At 38.8% G+C, this 22,966-nt stretch overlaps 1 protein-coding gene and 1 long non-coding RNA gene across 2 annotated transcripts in view; one reads left to right on the plus strand and one right to left on the minus strand.

The window, feature by feature from the left end:
* Positions 1 to 350: 350 nt before the first annotated feature.
* On the plus strand, positions 351 to 14,643 carry LOC104483949 (pancreatic lipase-related protein 2). The gene is made up of 13 exons (XM_086751967.1): positions 351 to 368; positions 1,374 to 1,422; positions 2,872 to 3,026; positions 5,156 to 5,281; positions 6,110 to 6,244; positions 6,618 to 6,726; positions 7,871 to 7,990; positions 8,080 to 8,202; positions 10,516 to 10,631; positions 11,411 to 11,540; positions 12,754 to 12,865; positions 13,570 to 13,734; positions 14,580 to 14,643. Exons 2-13 carry the CDS (start codon positions 1,374 to 1,376, stop codon positions 14,641 to 14,643), a joined length of 1,404 nt encoding a protein of 467 aa, XP_086608093.1. The 5' UTR covers positions 351 to 368.
* Positions 7,116 to 22,966, minus strand: part of LOC147600123 (uncharacterized) — a 46,578-nt gene continuing 30,727 nt past the window's right edge. Inside the window, exons 2-3 of the long non-coding RNA XR_015259046.1 lie at positions 7,966 to 8,169; positions 7,116 to 7,178 (exon numbers count right to left, since the gene is read on the minus strand). This is a non-coding gene — a long non-coding RNA (uncharacterized LOC147600123). The remainder of the gene's footprint in view (positions 7,179 to 7,965; positions 8,170 to 22,966) is intronic.

Below are 22,966 nucleotides of genomic sequence, written 5' to 3' on the forward strand. Positions count from 1 at the left end.
ACATCCCACTTACCAGTATTTTTTTAGCTTTAAAAATAACTACCGATGGATGACAGTAACGCCCTCTTTGAAACTTTGCATGAAATAGGTGGAGTCACGCAGCAACTTGTCTGACCTGGTTCGTATTATCTATGATGAAGAATGCCTGACACATGGAGATCTCTTTTGGCACTACCCAACAAACTCACGGGGTGGCTGGGAACCCAAGCCTTGTGCAGCCGTGGGGTGAGAGTCCCTCCACCGTGTGCCCTTGTTGGGCAGGCACATTGCTGTCCTGCTTCTTTCCAGGCTTCTTAAAGGGCTTCTGTAAGGTTTGCCACAGTCAGCTGAGAGGTGGATCCTAAGAACTTGCTCTAAGCCTTGCCAAGGTAAAATGGGATACATTGGCGATGAAGAACATCTAAGGAACTGAAATAAGCTGCATCGTGATAAGGCGTGGGGTATTGGGTGAGTGGCTGGAGGAGAGAAGATGGAAGCAGGACATGTTTGAACCTGCACTGGGTTTCACAGGGATGAGCTCTTTACTCCTAACAGCGTATTACTGACTTCAGGGGACTGGGGGGACTTGGAGGGGAGGGATGATGAAAGAGGATGCCAGACTTTGCCTGTGCAGGACTCACTAGAGGATCAGGGCCTGATATTAGAGTTTTCTAAGAATGATCTTCTTTCTTTTGAAAATAAATTACTAGTAGTAATAGTAAGACTACACTTAAAAAGCTTTCCCTTCTTCACCTGGAAGTAAATGACTAGTTCCATTTACTCCAGTGCTTACCTATCAGCTGGTAATTAAGTGATCAAGCAGATCAGGGCTGATAAGCATACATGGCTGATAGCAATGATCAAAGATTATCTGTATGATTTTCAAGACTGTTTTTGAGTCTATCTATATGATTTAGAAAGACAAACTAAGTTTGTTCCTGGGTTCTTTTAAATACAATCCCTGAATAGAAGCTCTGTGAGTAACTTTTTTATTAACTGCTAGAAGAAACTCCACTCTGTAAAAATATGTTGTTGCAAATCCTTTAAGAATTTAATTTGCTTGCCTATAAACTGTAGCTCTAGAGAGAGAAAAAAAAAAAACCCACACAAACTTCTGTTTGTCAAGGTCATGAAGACAATCTTTAAGAGATTCTTAGACGATGTCCTGCATATGCAAAATCTCTATGGCAAACAGAAGGAATCCCAAAGGTGTTTTTTTGAAACCTTGCTATCTTTAAGGAAGCTTTGATTCTTTTGGATCCAAGTAATTAAATGCCTGAAGTACTCCTATGGCTACTATGACTTTTTTTTTTAATGGGCCAAGGAAACCCTTAGATGAATTCCAGATTCACTAGATTTTAATTGTGCTTGAATTGTGTTCTTATTTGCTTTAGATGCTTGCAGTATGGATCACTACTCTTCTTCTTCTTGATGCAGCGAGAGGTAAGACACATAGTTGATAAAGTCTACAAACAGTAAAAATTGTTGTGTGCAGCTTACAGCAGGATATCTGTATTTTAGAAAAAGGATGTGCTTTGGAACAGGTTTAACATACTTCTTCATTAGGAGCACTGAGTTACATCATGTCTTTCCCACATTTATCCTATTACTTTTTAATTCTGTAAAGGTTTTTGCAGGTAGCAAACAGAATGGGAATTAGACAGGTATTTTTGTACATGAATTGAGACTAAAATTCTTTCAGAACAGTTTCTCCTACCCACCTTTAACCCACCCCAGCATTTGTGGTAGCTACAACACCTGTAATGCCAGCCTAGGCACTTATTCTTCGTAGCGCTATGCAGAAAACAAGAAAATAGTTCCAGTCCAAAACACCACTTTACCAACAGGAAAGAATAGTTCATCAGGGATGGACACACAGAAAGAGCAGAGAAACAAAAAGACACAGTCCAAAAATTCGCTGGCATCAAAGACCCCTGTGAAAATGACTGGATCACTTGTGGAGACTTTAGCTTGCAGCTCCACAATTAAATCTTCTCTTTCTCTAGATGTATTTCCAGTACATATCACACTACCCCTGCCTTTCGTACAGAGTAATGAATAGAGTAAGTCATGGTGTGGTGTAGTAGGAATCTGTCTCCTGTCCTAGGTAACAATAGTTTCTCATTGTTTTCAGTATCTTTTTAATAGCAATAACAAATATTTGGGATTTCACAACTTGTGCTATAATAGTGAGTAAGGATGACATTTACTGGTAACACCCATATATCATATTTCCATCATTACTGTGTTAAAACCACAATAGAAATTGGGAAATTCTAGTCCTTCGGGCGCAGACTGCACTTCCTGAGGCTGTGCTTTGCTCTAAGAGTCCACTCAAATTCCACTTTATTGCTTCCACTAAAATTTTATGGTGACAAAAAAATAAAAGTGATGTTTAATGTATGTTGTGGAGCAATCAAAGGTATCTATTTTAATGTTTTGGTTTCTTTTTACTCTTTCATGTATTGCTGCACAAGAAATAGCAATTTAGATAATCCCTAAAGCACAACGACTAATTTGACACACTGGCAGCAGAAGCTGGTTTGTTCTCTGGATCCATGAAGGATCGAGATTTTATTGTCTTTTTATGATAGTTGTGTCAACAACATGTTTGACAAAACAAATCCTGCATTCTCCTGAGTTTATCAAGCTGAGCTCTACACTATGCTTGCAACAGGAATCAGTCTTGAAGTTCAAGTCCCTGTTAGTGCACAAGGCACAGGAGCGCAACTGAGCCCCTTACTGAAATATGAATGCAGGTCCCATAATAATCTGAACCAGTCATTTTCAACTTTCCTGGTATAAATACTCTCCTACCAGCTTCTTTTAGAGTGGTGGCGGCCTAACCTGCGACAGTCTCAGAACACGAACGTTTTTCTTTGTGTACTGCAGGAAGGGAAGTTTGCTATGAAAGGCTTGGATGCTTTACAGACAGCCCGCCTTGGTCTGGGATCCCAGGGAGACAACTGGCAGGCTTGCCCAGCTCTCCAGAAGAAGTGAACACCAATTTCCTCCTTTTCACTAGAGAAAACATCATGAAGTATCAAGTAAGAAACTGCTTTGCTTTTAAATACCGATAGTATACAGCACATTCAACAACATATATGGAGAGTTTCTTTTCTCCTATATTTTAACTCAAAACTTTCGCAGGAGAAGCCCCAATTCTATATTACACACTCCATGAACAGTCCATCCCAATTCCTTTCATCTCATTTCTTTTTTCTCATTTCAGCTCTCTGACAGGCAAGGTATATTTACAACACATTAATTGCAGCCTTGTAACACAAATCATATGTTTTATATCCTTCTGTACAGTAAGCTAATGCCCCAAATTCAGTTTCAGGTTTAGCATTATAAAGCCAGAGATAGTGAAGGCAATACGAAAGGAAAGCTTAATTTTGACTCCTGTGTGTCTTCAGCTTAAAACCGTATTTCAGGCCCATACACATGACTCAGGGATGTGGTTCACATGCATGATTACTGGGTCCCCTGAAGTAAGCTCTGCTTACATGGTGGCCAACACTGAGCCCTGAGAGCAGGTAAATAGTTAAGAGTGAAGATCAGAAGAGAAAGTATTCGTGTTCACTAGAGGGGGAAGGAAAATTGGGTGAAAAATTAAAAGAAAGCTTAGAAGGGAAAACAGGACACTAAAGAAAAAAATGAAGGAGAGAATGAAATAATATGTGGACAAACAACCACCAACCAAAGGAAACAACCAAAAAGAATGAAATGAGGATGGATAAAGAAAATAAACAAATATTAAACGTTTTTTGGAAGAATGGGACTGAGGGAAAATGGAAACTAAAAAGCTAAATAAAAAGTCTTGGTAAGATATAGCATAGAAAGAGCTTGCAGTTTTCCCTTGCATAAAGCTGAACCAGGTTATCCCTCCTGAGGACACATCAGGTGGAGAAGTGTAGAGACAGCAGACTCTGGAGCTGTAGGAAAGAAAAAAAAAGTGAAAAGGTGAAGTTATCTACAACATCTGCAAACAAGTGGAGTCTGCAAACACTGTGACAGAGTGGCAAATGGAAGTAGCTAAAAGGAGTCTGCAGCACTGTATAGGACAGATAAAATGGGAGTGTACTGAAAGATGCCAGCAGTTTGTCAGCCTTTTCCTCTGAAGATCAGCATGTACTGGAAAAAGCTCACAGCAGGGCACACACCTGACCTGCCTGAGGTGTTGGAGGTGTCTGGGCTGAGCTTATCCATAGCAGGAAGCAGTTTTGTGGAGCTATAGACTGGTTTGGTGAAAGAAGAGAAGTGACTGAGAGTTGGAATTTTACTTGGACAAAGAGCAAGAAAAATGAAGAAAATTAATATGAATTATTAATTCCCCTAAAAGGGGAAGAAGGAAATTTGTTGCTGGTTTTGGCTTACATTATATGAAAAAGACTTCATAGTTGTTTTTTTTTAATATAAATGGCAGTCACAAATAGCAGAGGCATTTAGTGATTTCTCCTGTTTGCATCACCTCAGAACAAGTCCAACATCTCTAGCTGAGAAGGCCTGTGAGATTTTTAACTTTAATCAGTCTTTCACTGAAGATGAGATGTGTGCTAATTAATGCATGACATCCCCTTTTAAGTTCATGAAACCATAACAAAAAACAAAAGCCAAGTTTTAAAACAACTCAGTATTCAGAATTTCTTTAAAAGAAAATAATGCCTTCCTTCTCAATAAACCTCAAAATACATACAGCCTCTGATCTGATAAGCCTGGTGGACTTTCTCATGCTGTCTGGAATATCTTTAGGATAAAATATAGATAGGCTGAATGATGAAGGTCTTATCTTCAAAGAAAAAAAAAAGAAAGAAAAATAGGTATAGATTCAAAGACAACCGCATAATACCTTGCAGAAGATGCTATCTTTGTATTTCTATGGCCAAGTTTGATAAAATCTTATATGTACATGGCATGTTGTACCAGTATATCTCAAAGCATTGTGCAAAGGATGCCAGCATCACCAGCTCAATTAACTAAAGGAAGTGAATAATTTGTTGAAGCGATTAATTGGTATCTCAGAGCAAGGCAGTTTACGAGTTAAGAACAAGACCCATCTCTTCAGAATCTAGATCTTCGCCTTAACCATTGCTGTACTTTGCGGTACTGTATCAAAATGTACACTGGGACAGAGCAGTCACATCCTTGTTGTATTGTTTCTTGTTTTTTTCAGAAGATTTCTGCTACAAATCCTTCAACTATCAAAGCTTCAAATTTTCGAACACACAGGAAAACTCACTTCATTATACATGGGCATCTAGTTGGAGCGGACCTCCCGTGGATGACAAATATATGCAGGGTATAGTATGACTATTGTCATCTTACTTGTGTTTGAAAGTGCAAATATCCACATCCTCCTATTTACAGGCTTAAAATTCCCACATAAAATTTACACCTCTGTTCTCTTGCTGACTCAGGGAATGTAGCGCACTTCAGCCTTCTCTTAAATGCCCTTTTACTGCATTCACCTCCACAGGGAAAGCTATAATTAATTGACTTTTTCAATTCCTTGCCAATGATAAAAGTCACTTTTCCAACATTTCAGTTTGAGTGAGGCATTTGATCTAATAAAAACAAAATGCTTTGTTCAGCAGATGGGTTTCATTTTATTCAGGCACATTTCGAAAAAGAAATTGTTTCAGAATGAAAAATCAGCATGCTCCAGTGTATAAATAGAATATTTTGGTTAAAATATATTAACTTTGGGCCTTAACAGTTCAAACAATGAACATACATTTGTGAATCCTTTTAGATGACCCAACCATATAAATTTTGAGGAATAAAGCTTGGACAATAAAAAAGAAGTCATGCTATCCTCTTTCACTCGCTGTCATTAAGAGTTGCTGATATCCTAAAACTAACCAAGGCATCTGGAATGGAAAATAGAACTGAAGCAGGTTTCTGTGTGTCTTTATACAATGTTCAAATCACTGCCTCCACTCTGCCTCCTTGTGTTGACTCTTCAGTATTAGGAGGAATTAATATACTAAAGATCTGTCTTTACCAGTTATGGAAACAAAGTGAGTCCTCAGCTATAGCAGAACAAAATATTGTCAGCATACACCCTGCTGGAATTTTAACTAATGCCTGTTTCCTTCTGTTCTCCTGTCTGCATGTTTTCCATCAGTTCATGTTTCGCACGGAAGACGTGAACTGCATTTTGACCGACTGGAGAGGTGGCTCTAGTGGTTTGTACACCGATGCAGTTAACAATGTCCGCATTGTCGGGGCTGAGCTGGTCTATCTGGTGAACTTTCTTGAGGTAAATGTACCCATGAAATATGAACGCTAGCACATAGTCTGCATGGTAAAGGCTGTGTTCAGGGTGGCACCTTTAGGTTTGATGCAGTAGAGTCAGGAAGTACAGAGGTACTCAATAATGCAGCTGGAAATGTCCTTAAAAGTCTCTAATCCTGCACAAATGGAAATACCTACTTTAGTGTCAGACCACAGATAAGCATGTCCCTAAAGGATTACAGTTTCTGAAAGTTTTGCTCATGATGGGCTTTTTACTGGATAAGACATCAGATTAGAGACTGTCTAGCAAAATCAGCAGGGTGAAGAGTAGTAATAGAGGGCAAATATGGCTAAAACGCTTAACACACTTGTTTTATTCTTTCCTTAAATCTCCATAGAAAGATTATGGCTACTCTCCGGCCAACATTCATTTCATCGGCCATAGTCTTGGAGCACATGCTGCAGGAGAGGCAGGGAGAAGGAAACCTGGCATTGGAAGAATAACAGGTACTGAGGCTATTTCAGCTGATAAAACTTTGTATTTTCACACAACAAAAGATAACTGAATAATCACTGCTGCCTTATAAACACACCATACAGACTGCAGTGTGCTGGTTTGTTAACAGTGTACAGCTAGCACGACAGCACGCAGCCAAAGCTGCGTCCTATCCCACGTCACGCGTTTCATATGTCAACAGTCACAGCCCTGAGAAAGGCTCGACTGCGACGGATCAGAAAGGTTTAACTGTCCGAAATGTGGCTAAATAGAGGTTGCTTTTCACAGATCACAAGTCCCAGGGAGCACTTGGTTATGATTTTTAATGATATAAAAGAATAGGAACAAAATACTCTATTACATGGGGAATAACAGACATGTGAAACATTAGTGACTCATTGTCATATTTGGTTTTCAAAGCCCAACCTAACATGACTTTTCAGCAGTTCAAAAGATTGAAACTCTGACATGAAAAATTAAAAACCCTAGTTGTAATATGTCAGGATGAGACAGTAAATAGCCATGGACACCCTGAAAAGGAAGAAAGCTGTTAGTCGCACAGCTAGCAGAGAGACACAGCATCATGACACACTAACATCACTTTTTTTCAAAGGCTCGCTGTTTTCTGTTTTCCTTTCTCCTCCAGTCAGTTCTTTTCTCTCTATAGATGTTGCTTTGACTAAGCTGTGTACACAGTAAGCAGTCACATAGGCAATTCAGGGAAACTGGGTTCCTTTAGCCTCAAAGAGAGCTCACTGACACTGAAGTGAAGGGGTAACATTTTCAGTCAAGATCTTTTGGAAGTAAAAATAGATTTTGGACCAAATAAAAATGCTCAGACAAATCTACATGCTCAGAGTAACATGTTAAGATTTCATATCTTTCACTAACATGCAACAAACCCCTCAAACCTCTTCTTAAAACATTGTTCCCCAAAAGTAAGCCAAGGACCTATGATCCTTTGCTGTGCTGCAACGCCGCTAGCCACCCTTCTGTTAAAACCCTGCTTGTTTTGCTGGCCGTCATGGACCACACAATGGATTTTTATGTGTGGAGTAAAGGTAGAAATGTAATGGCATACAATGTACACACACTCTATGTGATGACATACATATAGTATTGTTTACTCGATCAGACAAATCTCTGTTTATTTAGGTCTGGATCCCGCTGGGCCCCTTTTCCAGTATACTCCCACAATGGTTCGGCTGGATCCTTCAGATGCAAAATTTGTTGATATCATTCATACTCACGCCGGTCATCTGTTCTTTGACTTTGGTGAGTTTTCACACAAAGGCTGACACCAACACAGAGGTTGGCCGCAGCGTGTTGAAGGGTGATCAGCCTTGGTTCATCTTACGTTTCAGCTCCAGGGATTCTTCAGACTTGTGGCCATCTGGATTTTTACCCAAATGGTGGGAAGAAGATGCCAGGATGCAAGCAGCTTCGTGTACCTCCTGCAACTCGGAATATCAATGACATTATGAGAGGTAAATATATTTTTGTTCTATATTTTAGAAATAAAGACTAGGCTTAGATAAAGCCTAGTATATATAGGCTTTTGAATGTATATATTCTTTATATAGCTCAGATTTGGAGTAGGGAGAGAATGCTCAAAAATGGAAGATTTCATTCAAGCTGCCTATGAAATACCCTCCAATTTTTTTGTATACTAACCAAGGCAAATTCCAGATGGAAACTTCAGTTAAAGCATGCAGGCTTGTTCATCACAACCTTCATAAAAGCCTACCACTGTGCTGACAGACTGACCTCAGTGGGAATTCCACTGATGAAGGACCAGTAAAATTCATTCAAGGATAATCCAGAAATAAGTATTTTAAAATCTGAGCTTCCCTTCTCCCTAGGAAGACATACTCATCCACACCATTAACTGCTTTATGTTCTTCAAAGGGAACAGCACAAGGTTAAAAATACAGAAGATGATAAAATGACTGCTGCATTGATAGTTCATGTTCTTCAAAGAAAGCCAGGCAGTTAATCAGAATTACCCTGGGATCCAGTACAATAGATACCCAAAATCCTGTCTTCTGATCCTAACCTACAGAAATAAGAACATCTGTTATTCACAGCTAAATGTTTTGAAATCCCTACTGCTAGTTAAGTAATTGGCTTTCAAAAATGCTCTGTCTTAGAACTGGTTGGAGAACTTAGTAACAAAGAGGACCGAAAGCTGGCTGTTCACAAAGCCACTTGGAACCAAAACACTTTCCAATCAGGCTGCATAGGAATGTCTGCATTTTCAGGGAAAAAAAAAAAAAAATATTGTCCACAGACATTTCACAAGGCTGTTTGCAATGTTCTGTGAAGAAGGAGAAGCCCAGCTCTACTTAATGTGAGCAGATGGAGTTGGTTGTTCATGCATCTCCTAAAAACAGAGACATCCTTAACTCTTGTTTAAACCTTACTTTGAGCATATCTCTTCTGTTTGATAATATTTGCATTTATGTAGTGCCTTTATGTATGACGTGCTTTAGAAATGCTATTTAGTAACTTAATTCTACAGCTTTTGATGCAGTAGGGAGAGGAGTATTATGTTCCCATTGTATAGATGTTAAGTGAATTTGGCACTAGCACAAAGTAAGCCAACTGTAAGACCTGAGGTTTCTAAAGTTAAAAGCACAGACCCTTCTGAATTAGAAGGAACTATAAAGAAAACAAACACAGGAAGCCTTGATGGTGCAGATTATTTTCAAGAAAAACAGACAAAAATACTTTTCAGAAGCTTTTTGGTGTGTTTTTTTTCTTTCCTTATGTAAAGAACAATGTTGAATCAACTGGTCAGTACCAACTGGTCTATCTTTAAGATGCATAAATATTGACAGTAGATCAGTTTTTATTTCAAATTCTGATTTCACTACAAACTGTGCCAGCTTGCAATTACTTCAGTGCCTCCGAGACTTCACCCTGGGATTAGCTGAGCCCCGACACACGCTGAAGCAGAGCAAAACCTATTTTTTTATTGTGCTTTAATAAAGGAGAGACTTCAGAGACAAAGAAGACAGTACTTGTACAGGACCTGTAAATATAACCTTAACAGCACTTTCTTCTTTCAGCACTGACGGCTGATAAATTTCACACTGATGGGAAAATGTACTGGTTTCAAATAATTCTGACAAAATCAAGGACACACTAACAAAAATCTTGCTTTTTAGAGCATTTCACAGAATCATCACTGTCAAATGACCACAGATTTTCTAGAGCTTAAAAACACTGAAAGCCACTGAAGTTAAAATAATTACTACAATTACCTTTAATTCTAGAAATGAGTGGAAAACATTGTTTTACAAAATACCATGTTGTGATAATGGTAAGCAAATGAAAACTACTACATAGTAATTACTATATGCTTTACAAACGCTGCAGCTATGAATTATTCCAGTCTTTGAAATATCGAAGGGAAGTTCTCCTAGATCCTCCTCTGTTCTCATGCTAAATTAGAAGCAGTTAAGTATGCATAGCAGGACAGGAGGCTGTACAAAGTCCACCTGGGTGTATCTCCACCTCTGTGAACTTTGGCACGAGAACAGCGGCACACAGATTAGAACCTAGCTCTTCCCTGTCGAATAAAAAATATGTGTATCCATAAGTAGATTTTTTACTATAATACCAAATAATTCACACTTTAAATGTCTTTTAATTATTACTATTTTTTTAATCTGAGACTTCACTATGTATACAAATGCTTTTGAGTAAAAAACACCCACGAGTGTTGCTTTGGCATGGACTTTATATTAATGCACAGCTTTGATTTTTCTTACCTGTTTTGTGTTTTTTTTTCCCAGAATATAGATCCATTGGATGTGGACATAAAAGAAGTCTCCGGTATTATGCTGAGAGTATTATCACTCCAAATGGATTTGTTGGGTATCAGTGTGAAACATACAGAGCTTTTGTAGTGGTGAGTATCAGGTACGTGTTTATCTGAGGGGTTAGAGCTCCACCCTTCTTCTCTTAATAATTTCTGGGACAACTTCTGTACTCTAGATCATGGGATACAGAGGGGCTGTGCAGGCCCACTGACTACCCTTATCCAGACAATATCCAAAAACCAGGCAAAATGTAAAAGCAGCAAATTTACACAATTATCTTTTTTAAAATTTTAATGGACATCAAGGTCTTAGTCTGAATCTTCTGTCCACATGGGCAGATTTATTTCATTGAGTTTCTACACAGGCATGAAGTCTGAAAAGCAGACAAAACACATTCCAAAGCAAGACTTCAAGCTTCAGTATTCCTAAACTTAAATATCGTTACCATATGAGTGAGATATCCAGCCAGACCTTCTCGGAAATATGGTTACCTACCCTATAACAATTATCAGACAACCTTTCAATGGACCCTGTGAAAGATGAATACATTACCTGTATTTTTCAGATCAGATAGTAAGGCACAAGATGCATTAAGATACTTACTCATGATATCTGTGAAAGCATAAGGAATTAGGCCAGATTTTCAACCTGTTTCTCTCTGATTTTCACCCAGATTAAATAAGCTGACTGGCAATTTCAGCTCCTTTTTTCACCACTCCAATAAATAGTGAAGATATGATCTGAACTCAGAAGCAAGTACCTTTTTAAAAAAGCTGGAGAAAAGCTGAAATAACCTAATTTCTTATACTTCAAGAAGTGGGATTAAAACAAATAACATCATGTAACCCACATTGTTATTTTCCCTCAGGGAGACTGCTTCCCATGTCCGAAGGAAGGATGCCCGCTGATGGGTCATTATGCTGATAAGTTTTTGCATAAAACTGAAAAAGAACAGCAAAAGGTTTATTTGAACACAGGGCCCTCCCCTCCATATGCTCGTAAGTGCTTATTTTGGGTGATGAATTCTAAAGTGGCAATAAATGAACAAATATCTTGCACTTCTACAGAGAACTGCTGGAGGTAATGAGTGGCACTTGGTACAAAAATCAGTTTAAGATGGGTTAGGAACATGCAGTACCAGCACTATCTGAGAAAAGAAAGATAATTTTAGAAACAGATCAACCAATGCTGACCTCTAAGCTAGAAACCCTGCCTAATTTTGTTAATTAGATGATGGCTTCAAAAATTATATAAAGCTGACGGTGGGAGGAATGCTATACTGGAAGTGCAAAATTTCAAATTAAAAAAAATTTACATTGTCTTTATTGATAAGAATTTCTAAAACTGGATCATTTCAGGATATTTTTTGCAAAGCTCATCAAGTCAAAATGGCAGGGAGTAATAAGAAGTATATTTTTAATTGTGATTAATGTAGAAGCAGCCATAGAACTGGAAAATAAGAAAAATTGTAAATAAATTGTAATCCATCACAGGTGATGAACTGCAAAGGTAATAAATGAGAGAGGGTCTTTGAGGTCCTTATTCACTAGGAAAGCAATATATGAAAGCAAAATTAAGAATAAAAATCATATATGACATCTCTATAAGAGCAAAATGTAAAAAAAAGAATTTGATATAGAGAAACTAGCAATTCCTCAAATCTGAATGCATACATTAATTTCAACATTTCCATACTGTTGAGTTTATAGAAATTATAGTCTGAAACCAAATATAATTTTATGAATTGGGTGAAGAGATTCTCCTTGTAATAGCCTAAAGTAAAGCCACTACAAAAACTTCCCAAGCCTGGTTGCTTGAAATCAGTATGTGCTATCGTATCTGAGGCCCTGCCTCTGCCTTAGGAAGACAGAGACTCCAGAAATTGCTTACACGTGTAAGAAATTACAAAATTAAAAGTGAAGCCAAGTGGAAGAGCAAAGCAGACTGTTGGCCATGGCAGATTAAATACTTGGCTTAGCCAGTAGGTCAGCAAAGATGGCATCCGTGATGCAGACCACTGTCAAGGAAATTAATTGTACTGGAATCACACAGAACTAACATTTGCCTTAATAAAGAGTAACATTTTGTTTGTTTACAAGCACATTTGTGCAATCCTTTCCTCTCTCTGAAAGAAATTGAAACATATGAAAAGTTTTACATTAGGAAAGAAAACTCCTTACAGCCATCACCTATTTCATTTTGCTTTCAAAGGCTGGCGGAAGGAGATACACGTCAGAGTGTCTGGCACAGAAACCGTGAAGGGAGATATAGATGTAGCCTTGACTGGAACTAATGGGATCAGGAAAAGATACACAATTGACAGGTAAGTTTAACAGGACAGTTGAGAAAAATGGCTCTGTCATTGTTATCATATTGAATTTATACACAGCTGGGTTTAAATGTCTCGTCTTGCTCTGTGTGATCTGTGATTTACACTAGTAATAAAAGTAGCTGATAAGTGGTTAAAGTTCCCCATGCGACATATTGTGGTCAAAATCTGCTTGCTGGTCTCTCTTGTTCTGTATTTCCTTTCCTGTTCTGATGATGACAGCACAGCAAAGTGGACAAGAGCAAAGAGTTCTGTGGCTACTGCTGGACTCAAAATACTGATTTGGAGGAAGAAATAAACCAGTGTCAACAAGACATTCCTTCCTAATCCTTGCAAAAATGTTAAATGAAAAGTGTGTTCTTTTTTATTTGTTTTAATCTTCCCTTAAATTTAGTCCTGTTACAATGTTCATCCAAAAAAAAAAAAAAGTGTTTGATATATTTTATCGATGAAAAATCTAAGGTCCAAAGACTGTTCTCAAAGAACATGTTCTAAGCTAAAATTTTGCCTAAAGATTCCTGTTTGGTAATTCTTGGGGGAAAAAAAAAAATTAAGAAAATTATAATCATAGTATTCAAAGCTTCAACTCTAATAACATACCACACTTCATCTCTCTTTCTCCCTAATCTGTAGCATTTTTTTTTTCCCCTCATTTGTAAAGAACTCAGAGCATCATTTCTGTGATTTTCTTTTGGCAGGGGCACTTTCAAACCAGGCAACACATACTTGAACTATATCGATACAGAAATTTCTGGGAACACTTCAAAAGTTGAGTTTCTCTGGAAAAGGCATCTAGGTCACGTACACAGAGGCTGCATGGGAGCTGAAGAAGTCACAATAATATCTGGGGAAAATGGAAATGTGTGAGTACATAATCTAGTGGTCTTCTATTCTGTAGGTCTGGGGGGGGGGAATGAAGGGGGGAAAAAAAAAAAAAAAAACAGAAAAAGGGGAAAAAAAACCTTTGCATGGTATCGTGACCCTTAAACTAAGTGGGTTTAAGGATTGAAAATAAGAGCCTGATCCAGATTTCCTGGCAGTACCTGACTGTTTGGCTGACTACAGTTACTCCCACCAGCTCACAGCTGCAGCCAGACTGCCCCAAAGAACAGAGGTATCACGTCTGAAATTCTAAAGGGAGCATAGGCCTGCACTTGTAAGAAAGGTACAAGTTTTTTTCCTAAATTGCAGCACACTGGAAACAGCTCTGCACCATAAAACAGCGTACTTGCCCTGGCAGGGTGCTTTAGGCTGACACTAACCTCACCCCACGGACCAGGCGCCCCCGGGCAGCTGCAGTGCCTTAGGTCACGCTTCTGGAGGGCGCCGCTCAGTTTAGCTTTAACCAACATAAATCCAGCTGATGCGTCCCGAGACCACTCTGTTGTGTAAACCAACGCGTGGGAAGTGGGGAAAATGGAGTGAGAGATTCACTCCAAAAGCACACTCCTGGTCCAAAATAAAATGCTAATGGAATCTGAGCATAAAGCCAAACATGCCTTAGAATTTTATAATTAGAAACTAACTATTAATTCTTTAAAAAAAATAATGTGATAACACACACTATGTTCTCAGTCTACTAGAATCCAGGCTTTGATCTAATATAAAGCAAAAAAAAAAAGTTTATATTTATTATCTTTGACTGCTGCTACAGAAAACGTCCCATTGTGCTGAAAAATATTTCCTTAAATTCTTCCTCCCTCACTAGGTCTGTGTTCTGTGGCTGTGGAACTGTGCGGCCAGGCATGTGGCAAGCCCTGACGCTTTGCTGAGGCTCGGCGAGGAATGTCGTGGCTGCCCACTGTGGCAACCCTCACCCTCTGGAAGAGCACACTTCTCCAGTCAGTGGCAAATGATTAACAAGGCTCCTTCAACAGGCAGGAAAAATTTGCCCAGCCCTCTACAAAAGCTCTGTTGCCAATTAGTGTTATCAGTTTTTATCCATACATACAGTGTAGAGGGGAGTTACACTGCTGTGAATTCCAGTTACAATGACAGCTAACAGATTTTTCACTAGTAGCACGCTCATGTGGTGTGATTATATTTCAGAGTCAAGGAGGAAAATAATAAAATAGAAAAAAAAAAAAGTTCCAGCCAATTCTCCTTTGAAATACATTTAATTTTCGTAGGAGAAGCATCTGAAAGGAAACAAAAAAAAAAAAAGAACAAAGAAAAAATAAAAAAGAAAAGATAAAGAAAAAAAAAGAAAAAGGGATGAGGAAGAAAATAAAAAAGGAGCATAGGTAGCCAATTTTTTTTAATACTGCTTACTTCTTCAGGAAAAGGACACTTTCATGTCTTCAGGAGCATCTATGTCAGGAATCCAAGGACTAATTTTAAATATAAAAATAATCAAAGTTTGAATGGCATTGGCAGATGTGTTCTTTCTTTCTAAAGATAAAATTTAAACAACACTTTAGCAGTACATCCAATGGACTAGGTAGGAGCTGGGAGTGCGTACTGAGTTGTACAGTATACCTTGAGAAACTACCATCAAAGTTCACCGTGTGCCAAGCAGGACAGCTTAATGTACAGCAAAATATTCGACTGTTGCCTTTTTCCTGGGGAAGAACTCGCTGATGTGGTCTCTTCAACTCTGCAAGCTGGGACTCTTTCTCTATACTTGAAATGGGCATCCTTTTTATCAAAATTATGTTGCACTACTGAGGATGTTCAATTTTTTTTGGCAGCCTTCAAAGTAACTAGTTTCTCTTTACCTGTAAAGCTGAATTTTCCACCTCTACCTTGCCCTTCTGAAGCCACTGAAGTCAAGCTTGAGCTGCATTATTTGCATTACCATACAGCATTGCCCTCCCCAATTTGGCAGCATTTGGATTATACTGGTTAACAAAACCAGACTACTAAGAGTTATCAGCCAAAACAAGCTGAGATTGTTTCTATCTCAATACAAGCTACCCACAAAAATCAGTTTTTAATTGCCAACCGTGGTTTAAGACATACATCCAATTTTTAAATCTAATGTGAGGTTTATCACTTGGGCACAGAAATCCTGCGTGTGAATTGTGTTGGGCAATTCTCTTCTGCCCCTTCCTAACAACTAGTTATTCCAGAACAGTTCCAGTGAGGTTTACCAGAAGGTGTTAATGAGATGCATTACACAAGGCTAAATGTGAGTGATAAACAGGTGTGTTTCAAATAATGCAGCAACAATTTTGAGATGTCAGAATTCAGTCACGTCCTATGAAGTTTGCCAGAGAAGCTTGCTTAGGAGGTTTGCTGCAAAGTTGACAAGTCAGCTGTCTGCCTTCTCAAGCTCACTGCTTTGGTACCCTTACTATCTCCACCTGTGTGGAGCAGGATCCAGAAACCATCCCGAGCAGGGAACTCCTCCTCCTCTGCCTCTCAGTGAATCTCCTTAGGCAAGACTCCCTTCTCAAGTACACAGGGAATCCCCTCTTCTATGCTCCCCTGGAGAAGTACAAAACAACCCACCAGGTACTTCTACACAGCTGGGAAAGAACTGTAGCTAGTAATTACACCATCTTTAATACCCTTCATAAATCAGACATGGTGCTCTGTCCCAGAGCTGCACAAATAAAGGAGACTCAGGGAAGGGAAAAGGAAGACTTATTTCCCATTCTTACAGTTAGGAACCAAACCAAAACAAAACAAAATATTTTCCTTGAGGTCACAGGAAAGCATGCAGCAGGGCCAGGCACTGGATGGGGTCATGGGATTTAATGAGATGAGACAGCAGCGTGAGCAGTGCAATATGGGCCGTCGCTTCTCACAAGAAGGAAGCAATGTCCTGTTGAACTTAAGACTCCCATGAAGCCCATCCCCTGCTGCCTCCATACATGGCTGTGCCACTTTTGCAATGCTAAAAATTAATTTGATGTTTTCATGAATAATAAATCATATTCTTGCTTTCAAAAATACAAGCTTTCATTTTGTTTAATTTTAAGCTATTGATTTCAACAGCATTCTGACAAAACATAACAGCTCATATGGGCTGATGACTTCTGCTACAAATGTATTCCAGCTGATTAGACTACTTAAAAATACACATTTTCTCACTCAATCAGTTCAGCTAAAAATAAAATAGTGTTAATTTCTTCCCCTTGTGTTGTGCTGTTTTGCATTTTTGTCATACACTGTTTCTTGAGTTAATTGTCATTCTTTTGTATAGTAAACATTAGCACTGCACTTGTTTGCTAAGCAAAAGTGATTTACTTTTATGAGCTAAAGGTGCAAAAAAAAAAAAAAAAAAAAAAACAAAACAAAAAAAAAAAACAAAACCAAAAACATTGACAGGAGCTCTATGTTGCTGGTAGCAAATAGTCTTCCACTTGTTTCCTTCTGTATTTAAAAATGAAATTTTTTACTTAGAATCACAGAATCGGTAGGGTTGGAAGGGACCTTTAAAGACCATCTAATCCAACCCCTCTGCAAGGACCAGGGACATCTCCAGCCAGATCAGGTTGCTCAGAGCCCTGTCCAACCTGGCCTGGAATGTTTCCAGGGATGGGGCATCCACCACCTCTCTGGGCAGCCTGGGCCAGTGTTCCACCACTCTCACCGTAAAAAATTTTCTCCCCATCTTTCCTGTAGGCCCCCTTTAGGTACTGGAAGGCCGCTATAAGGTCTCCCCAGAGCCTTCTCTTCTCCAGGCTGAACAGCCCCAACTCTCTCAGCCTGTCCTCACAGAAGAGGTGCTCCAGCCCTCTGATCATCTTCGTGGCCTCCTCTGGACCCTCTCCAACTGGTCCATGTCCTTCTTGTGCTGGGGGCTCCAGCGCTGGTTGCAGTACTCCAGGTGGGGTCTCATACTCGTATAAAACCTTCGGATACTATCACTTTGGCAGTCCAAAAAATGCAGAGATTTGATAGTTCAGAAGACAATCAAGCCTTTGAGAAAGACTGAAACAGGTAATTCTTTCATGTCTTCATCATGAGGTAAACCAGCTTTTTAGAACAACTTAAATGCATCTTTAAAATGTCAAGTGAGATGCATCATTTTATGTTCAGCTGACATGCTGAAAGGTAGCTTGTTTTAATAAAATATGCTTCATTTGCCTAGGCTTTTTAAGGACATATTATGATTTGCATTCTGTCTTTTATGTTATTCAAATATTCTGCAACACTATGAGTGCTTCAGGATTACAATACAAATGTAATTTAATAGTCCTTCAGCATTTGTTCACTGCAAAAACTATGCCAAGAGTAAATTACTAACAAAGCCGTCACAAAGCATTCAGCCTCAGTCCCTTTTCTCTCTCATTACACTCTCTTTGGCAATGGGGTAAGGTAAAACAAACACACATACAAACCAACCTCTTAAATATTTCATGCAAGAAAGGAACAGCAGTAATGAGTAATCCAAAATACTAACTCTCTGCTCACTTACAACATCTGCATGTACTTTATATGTAACATCAGAAAAATAATTTTAGGAGAAAATGTATTCTTGTCATAAAGTGATATATGCAGGTATGCTAACGAGAAAACAAGGCCATTGTTGCCAGAGTTGTCCATTAACAGGAATAAAATACTCTATTGCTTAGCACAGAAGACTCTTTTTTTCCAAAAAGCACAGCCTACCAAAATGTCCCTCAAATATTTGTCAGCCCAGAATCAAAAGCATAAGAATAATTAAAATTAATTAAATAGAACTCATAGGCAGAGAGCTCAACATTAAGTTGATGCAGTCATCTCTCTCCCCACTTTTGATCTGATCTTTTTTATTTCTGTAACTTTTCAGATTTTTTCATGCTACTCTATTATCCTAGAATATATTGACAAAATCCTTGTAAATGAACCACAAATTCGCAGGAATAAGCCTACCAAGTCCTTTTGGTCTTTCATCCTTGTTAGAGACAAAGCTTGACAAGGCTCCTATACAAGTGCCTTCATTCTGTCTTTAAGACAGAATCTCCTTAGTGATTATACAATTTTATAGCCCAGTTACTTGCCAGCATCTTTCCTTATAGAAACTCCATGGGAAACTCCATAATTTTCTCCAGGTAAAAATACATTAGGCTTTATTTTCTTATCTAGATAATTTATTTCACATATTCTCACATGATTTTTTTATCAGTTTTTTTTTTCTCTCTTCAGCTTTCTGTTTCCCCAAGAAAAGGTAATTATTTTTTACATAGTTGCATTTTGATAAGTTTTTCTGACTTCTCCCTTTACATTTAATTTAGATTAGAGTCTTTATCTTTGAAATACCAGAAGTCAATGAGTGATTATAGTGGCTGAGTGCCTGAGAACGTGCATCCTGAAGGTACTTCTGGTAGATAGGAGATCTGGTTTCAATTTTTTCAGCCCACAGTTGTGTTGTAACACTTACCACCCCATCTGTAAGATCACATTGCCTAGGAGCAAATCTATTTTCCCGGTTCGCATTCTTGCAGGGGCATCACCTCACTCCCTTCTCTTGCATTGCCTCCTGGATATTTTTATATTCAGCTCTACCAATCTCTTCCCTCAGTGAAAATTTTGGATTTTTCCTACAACAGGGTCCAATTCTCAAATGTCTGTCTTTTATACAGAAGGTAAAATAAAATCTTTGGAAAGTGATTTTGCTGAGACTTTAATGCAGTCAGGGTATTCCGTGTAACCCCTGGCTGTAATAATTAGGTTTGGCAGGCTCCTGGAACAAAAGCAAAAATGAAAATCTTTGTGCATTCCCAACATTTATTTGAGCTATTCTTCCAAACCCAAAGCTAATTGTGGTTGGAGTTGCCACTGGGAGGGTAAACAATTTCTCACTGCCTTATCTGCAAATCTGGCTGATAGGCGCTCTTCTTCTTTTGTACTAACTTCATAGTTTCAGATGATCTCCAAGCTGCTCTACATTATTCTGTTTCCAATAATCAGGAAGCAGAAGTTGATAGTATGCCCAAATCTGTTTTTATGGCGTATTTCCAAGACAAAACAGAGCCAAGAATCTGTTCCTTATCTTTAACTATCAAGGATCTAAAAACTTCTGGAAAGAACATGCATCATCACCAACCACCGCACAAACAGTGCACGCCTACATTGCTGTGCTGCGGAAAAACACTCCTCTCCTCCCAGCTACCGCGAGGTTGGATGGAGCAAGCGTGTTGCAACACCGGAAGTATAAGCAACATGTGAAAATACAGGCTGGCATTGGTGCCAGGCCCCTTTTCATCCCATAATTTCTCCCTTTTTTGACACTAGGAAAGCTTGGGACCTAATGTAGGAGATCTCCAGAGCCCTAGATAGCTAACTTTGTTCTGAACCACTGGTCTGTATCCAAGCTGTTCAAAGCCATTCTTTTATCAGTCTAAACATTCAAGAAGATTTGCATTTGCCTCCCAACCTGCAAGGCGAAATCTACAATTATTCCCTTTTATTTCAGCTGCTTCTTTCAAATAAGTTTAATATTCTGGCATTAATAGGAGATCAAGCATTCAGAATAATGGACTTAACCAATTCCCTGTAATTCTGCCTGTTACTTGTGAAGAAAGCCTGGCTGTCCCTACTGACTCCTCTCTGTCTTTGGTTGCTTTCATCATCTGCTGTAAAATTCTGCCCTAGTGTTATTTCCTTGAAATGGTGCTATGCTCCACAAGTCTCCAGCTCCCAAAACCAGAAGTTCATGTTATCTTTGTTTGCTTTGACTTATTTAATTAGCAGACAGTATGTACTATGGAAGGTCAAAAATTTATCATTTCTAAAATATTCCTTTTATTGCTGTTGTGCAATACTGGAAAGGATACGCTAACACAAATTGGGTTTGCCTCTATTCAGTACAAGATTGTTCACTGAACCAGAATGAACATATTGGAATTAGACAACAGAAATATCAAGAAAGTCTTTTATTCGTGGCTCTGCCACTCAAAGACTAAAGGTAAGATTCTCCAAGGAGGAGAGTGGTCTTCATCTACACATATTAGCAATTCTCTAGGGGATGGAATACACAAAGCTAATTCCAGATGACCTTCATCCAAACTAAGAAATTCATTATCCATCCTCAATCTAAAATTGAAATGAGAGAGAAAAATGTTGCTTTTACAATTTTATTCACTTTTCTTTCTACGAAAGCCTTGGTAGTTTATATGTTGCCACACTTGAAACACAGTTGCTGAGATTCCTTTGGAGAACATGATTCTCGGTGAGAGTTTTGACCCTCTTTTTCATACCTATGTGAAGGCCACTATCATCAGAATACATTTATGTCCTTGATAATTCTCAAGCTGACATTTATAAAACCACCTGGATGTGCTCACTTGCATATTGTCAGAGACAACTGCAAAAGCCAGCCTTTTCTTACTGTCCATAAAAACCGAATGCTGCTCTTAAGAAATAAAACCAGACCCAGAAAAACTGACCACTCCTGAAAGAAGTTAGACCTCAAAACCCAGCAACATAGGCTAGTAATTCTTTTCACTGTTAATTCCAACTTGTCATACTGGCCTAAATTAAATTAATTTGCACCACTGTGTATTCTCCCCAAAATACACTGACAGTGAAACTCTGTGTTGAAAACATGTATGGTCCCTCTGTATCGACCGGGTTGACACTTATCAACATACAGAGCAGATCAAAAATAAAACTAAAGAAGTCAGTAAACCTGTATCTTTGCCAGATGCAGTTTTCAGCAATTTGTGTACATTTGTCCCTGGAGGTGTTCTTGCAAGCCTGTAATTCTGTTTTGATCTGTAACTGGGAGGGGGCTCCATGGCACTGCTTTAACACTCACACACAAAGAACTCATTCTGTGGAAAGTACAGCAAAATATTTGAGTGTATCCAGCAATCCTGGTCCCCTAAAAAAGCATTTCAAAGGGGTCTGATTTTCACACAAAGATGTTCAGCAACTTCTGAAGATGTCTCACCATTAATAGAGGCATCCGTTTCATTTGCTGCTTTCCATTTAAGTTGCATGCCAATATTTTGACAAAGGGGGCACATGACATTCCTTATCTCTTTTCTATGGCTCCCCAGCCTCATTCCTCCTCAGACTTACCTAATGAGCTACTTCATCTGAGGAGATACAGGTCCCATAACTTCTGCTGAATTTTCATCTTCCAGTCAATGAACATCGACTAAACTGTAGATAAACTAAATTAAATTGATCCAGTTGAAGATGTCCCTGCTCCTTGCAGGGGGGGGCTGAACTAGATAACCTTTAAAGGTCCCTTCCAATCCAAACTATTCTGTGATTCTATAGTTTCATATTAGCTAGATCTGTTCTGTCTTATCTGAAATTACATATGTATCTTCAGTGTAAGCAGTAATTAAATATGAGATCCAGTCACTACTAGCCACTGCTTCCTCCATTCCTCTGAGACTTCTTTCTAATGATCATCATCATATGTGGCGCTGGCTCGCACCACTTCACCAACAAGAACTAGACCCATATCTAAACATTCATGTAGGTGCCATGTGCTACAACGAATGACAGACACTCTTGACTCATTTTTTACAATGGCTAACAGACTGAGTGTGTTATGAACAGCTCAGCATATGGAAAAAAATTTTTTTTTGGTGTTATTTGCAAAATTATGTCTTCTCTGAGGCAATGCGCGTATCTCAAGATGACAAATTGGCTTCTTACATGAACCATAGATTCAACGCAAGTTACTTCCTGCCCTGAGGCACTTGAATCACTTCTTGTATAAGGATGACAGCCGCTCTTACACAGTTGCCTGAATGGGTGATTATGGCAGCATCCATCCTGCAGATAGCAGTGTAGTGACTTGAGGTCTTGCCCAGCTACTGAAAGACCTGGGTTGTGACATAGCTGTAACCTCAACCTGGTTGTTGCACAGCAGAGAACCTGGGGTTTACATGATGGACAAGTCACGAAGCCATTACAGAGAAAAAGATGAATAACATGATAATCATCATCCTATCCTTCTCCTCCTGACACAATTTTGAGTTTGAATGCCCATAGTTTCTCTGCTCTAAGCTGATCATACTATTGTCAGTAGATGGCAGTTACATTCAGAACATGCCAACCGATGAGAGAGCTTGGTACAGAGACACATAATCTGTGAATCCCACATGGTCTAAGAGGACATACATTAGATAAAACTGTAGTGGGTAGACAGAGCTTGAGTAACTTCACTAGAAAAAGCTAATAAATGCTGAGACACCTATA

Source organism: Chlamydotis macqueenii, chromosome 7, assembly GCF_036417535.1.
Source record: "Chlamydotis macqueenii isolate bChlMac1 chromosome 7, bChlMac1.mat, whole genome shotgun sequence".
Taxonomy (NCBI): Eukaryota; Metazoa; Chordata; class Aves; order Otidiformes; family Otididae; genus Chlamydotis; species Chlamydotis macqueenii.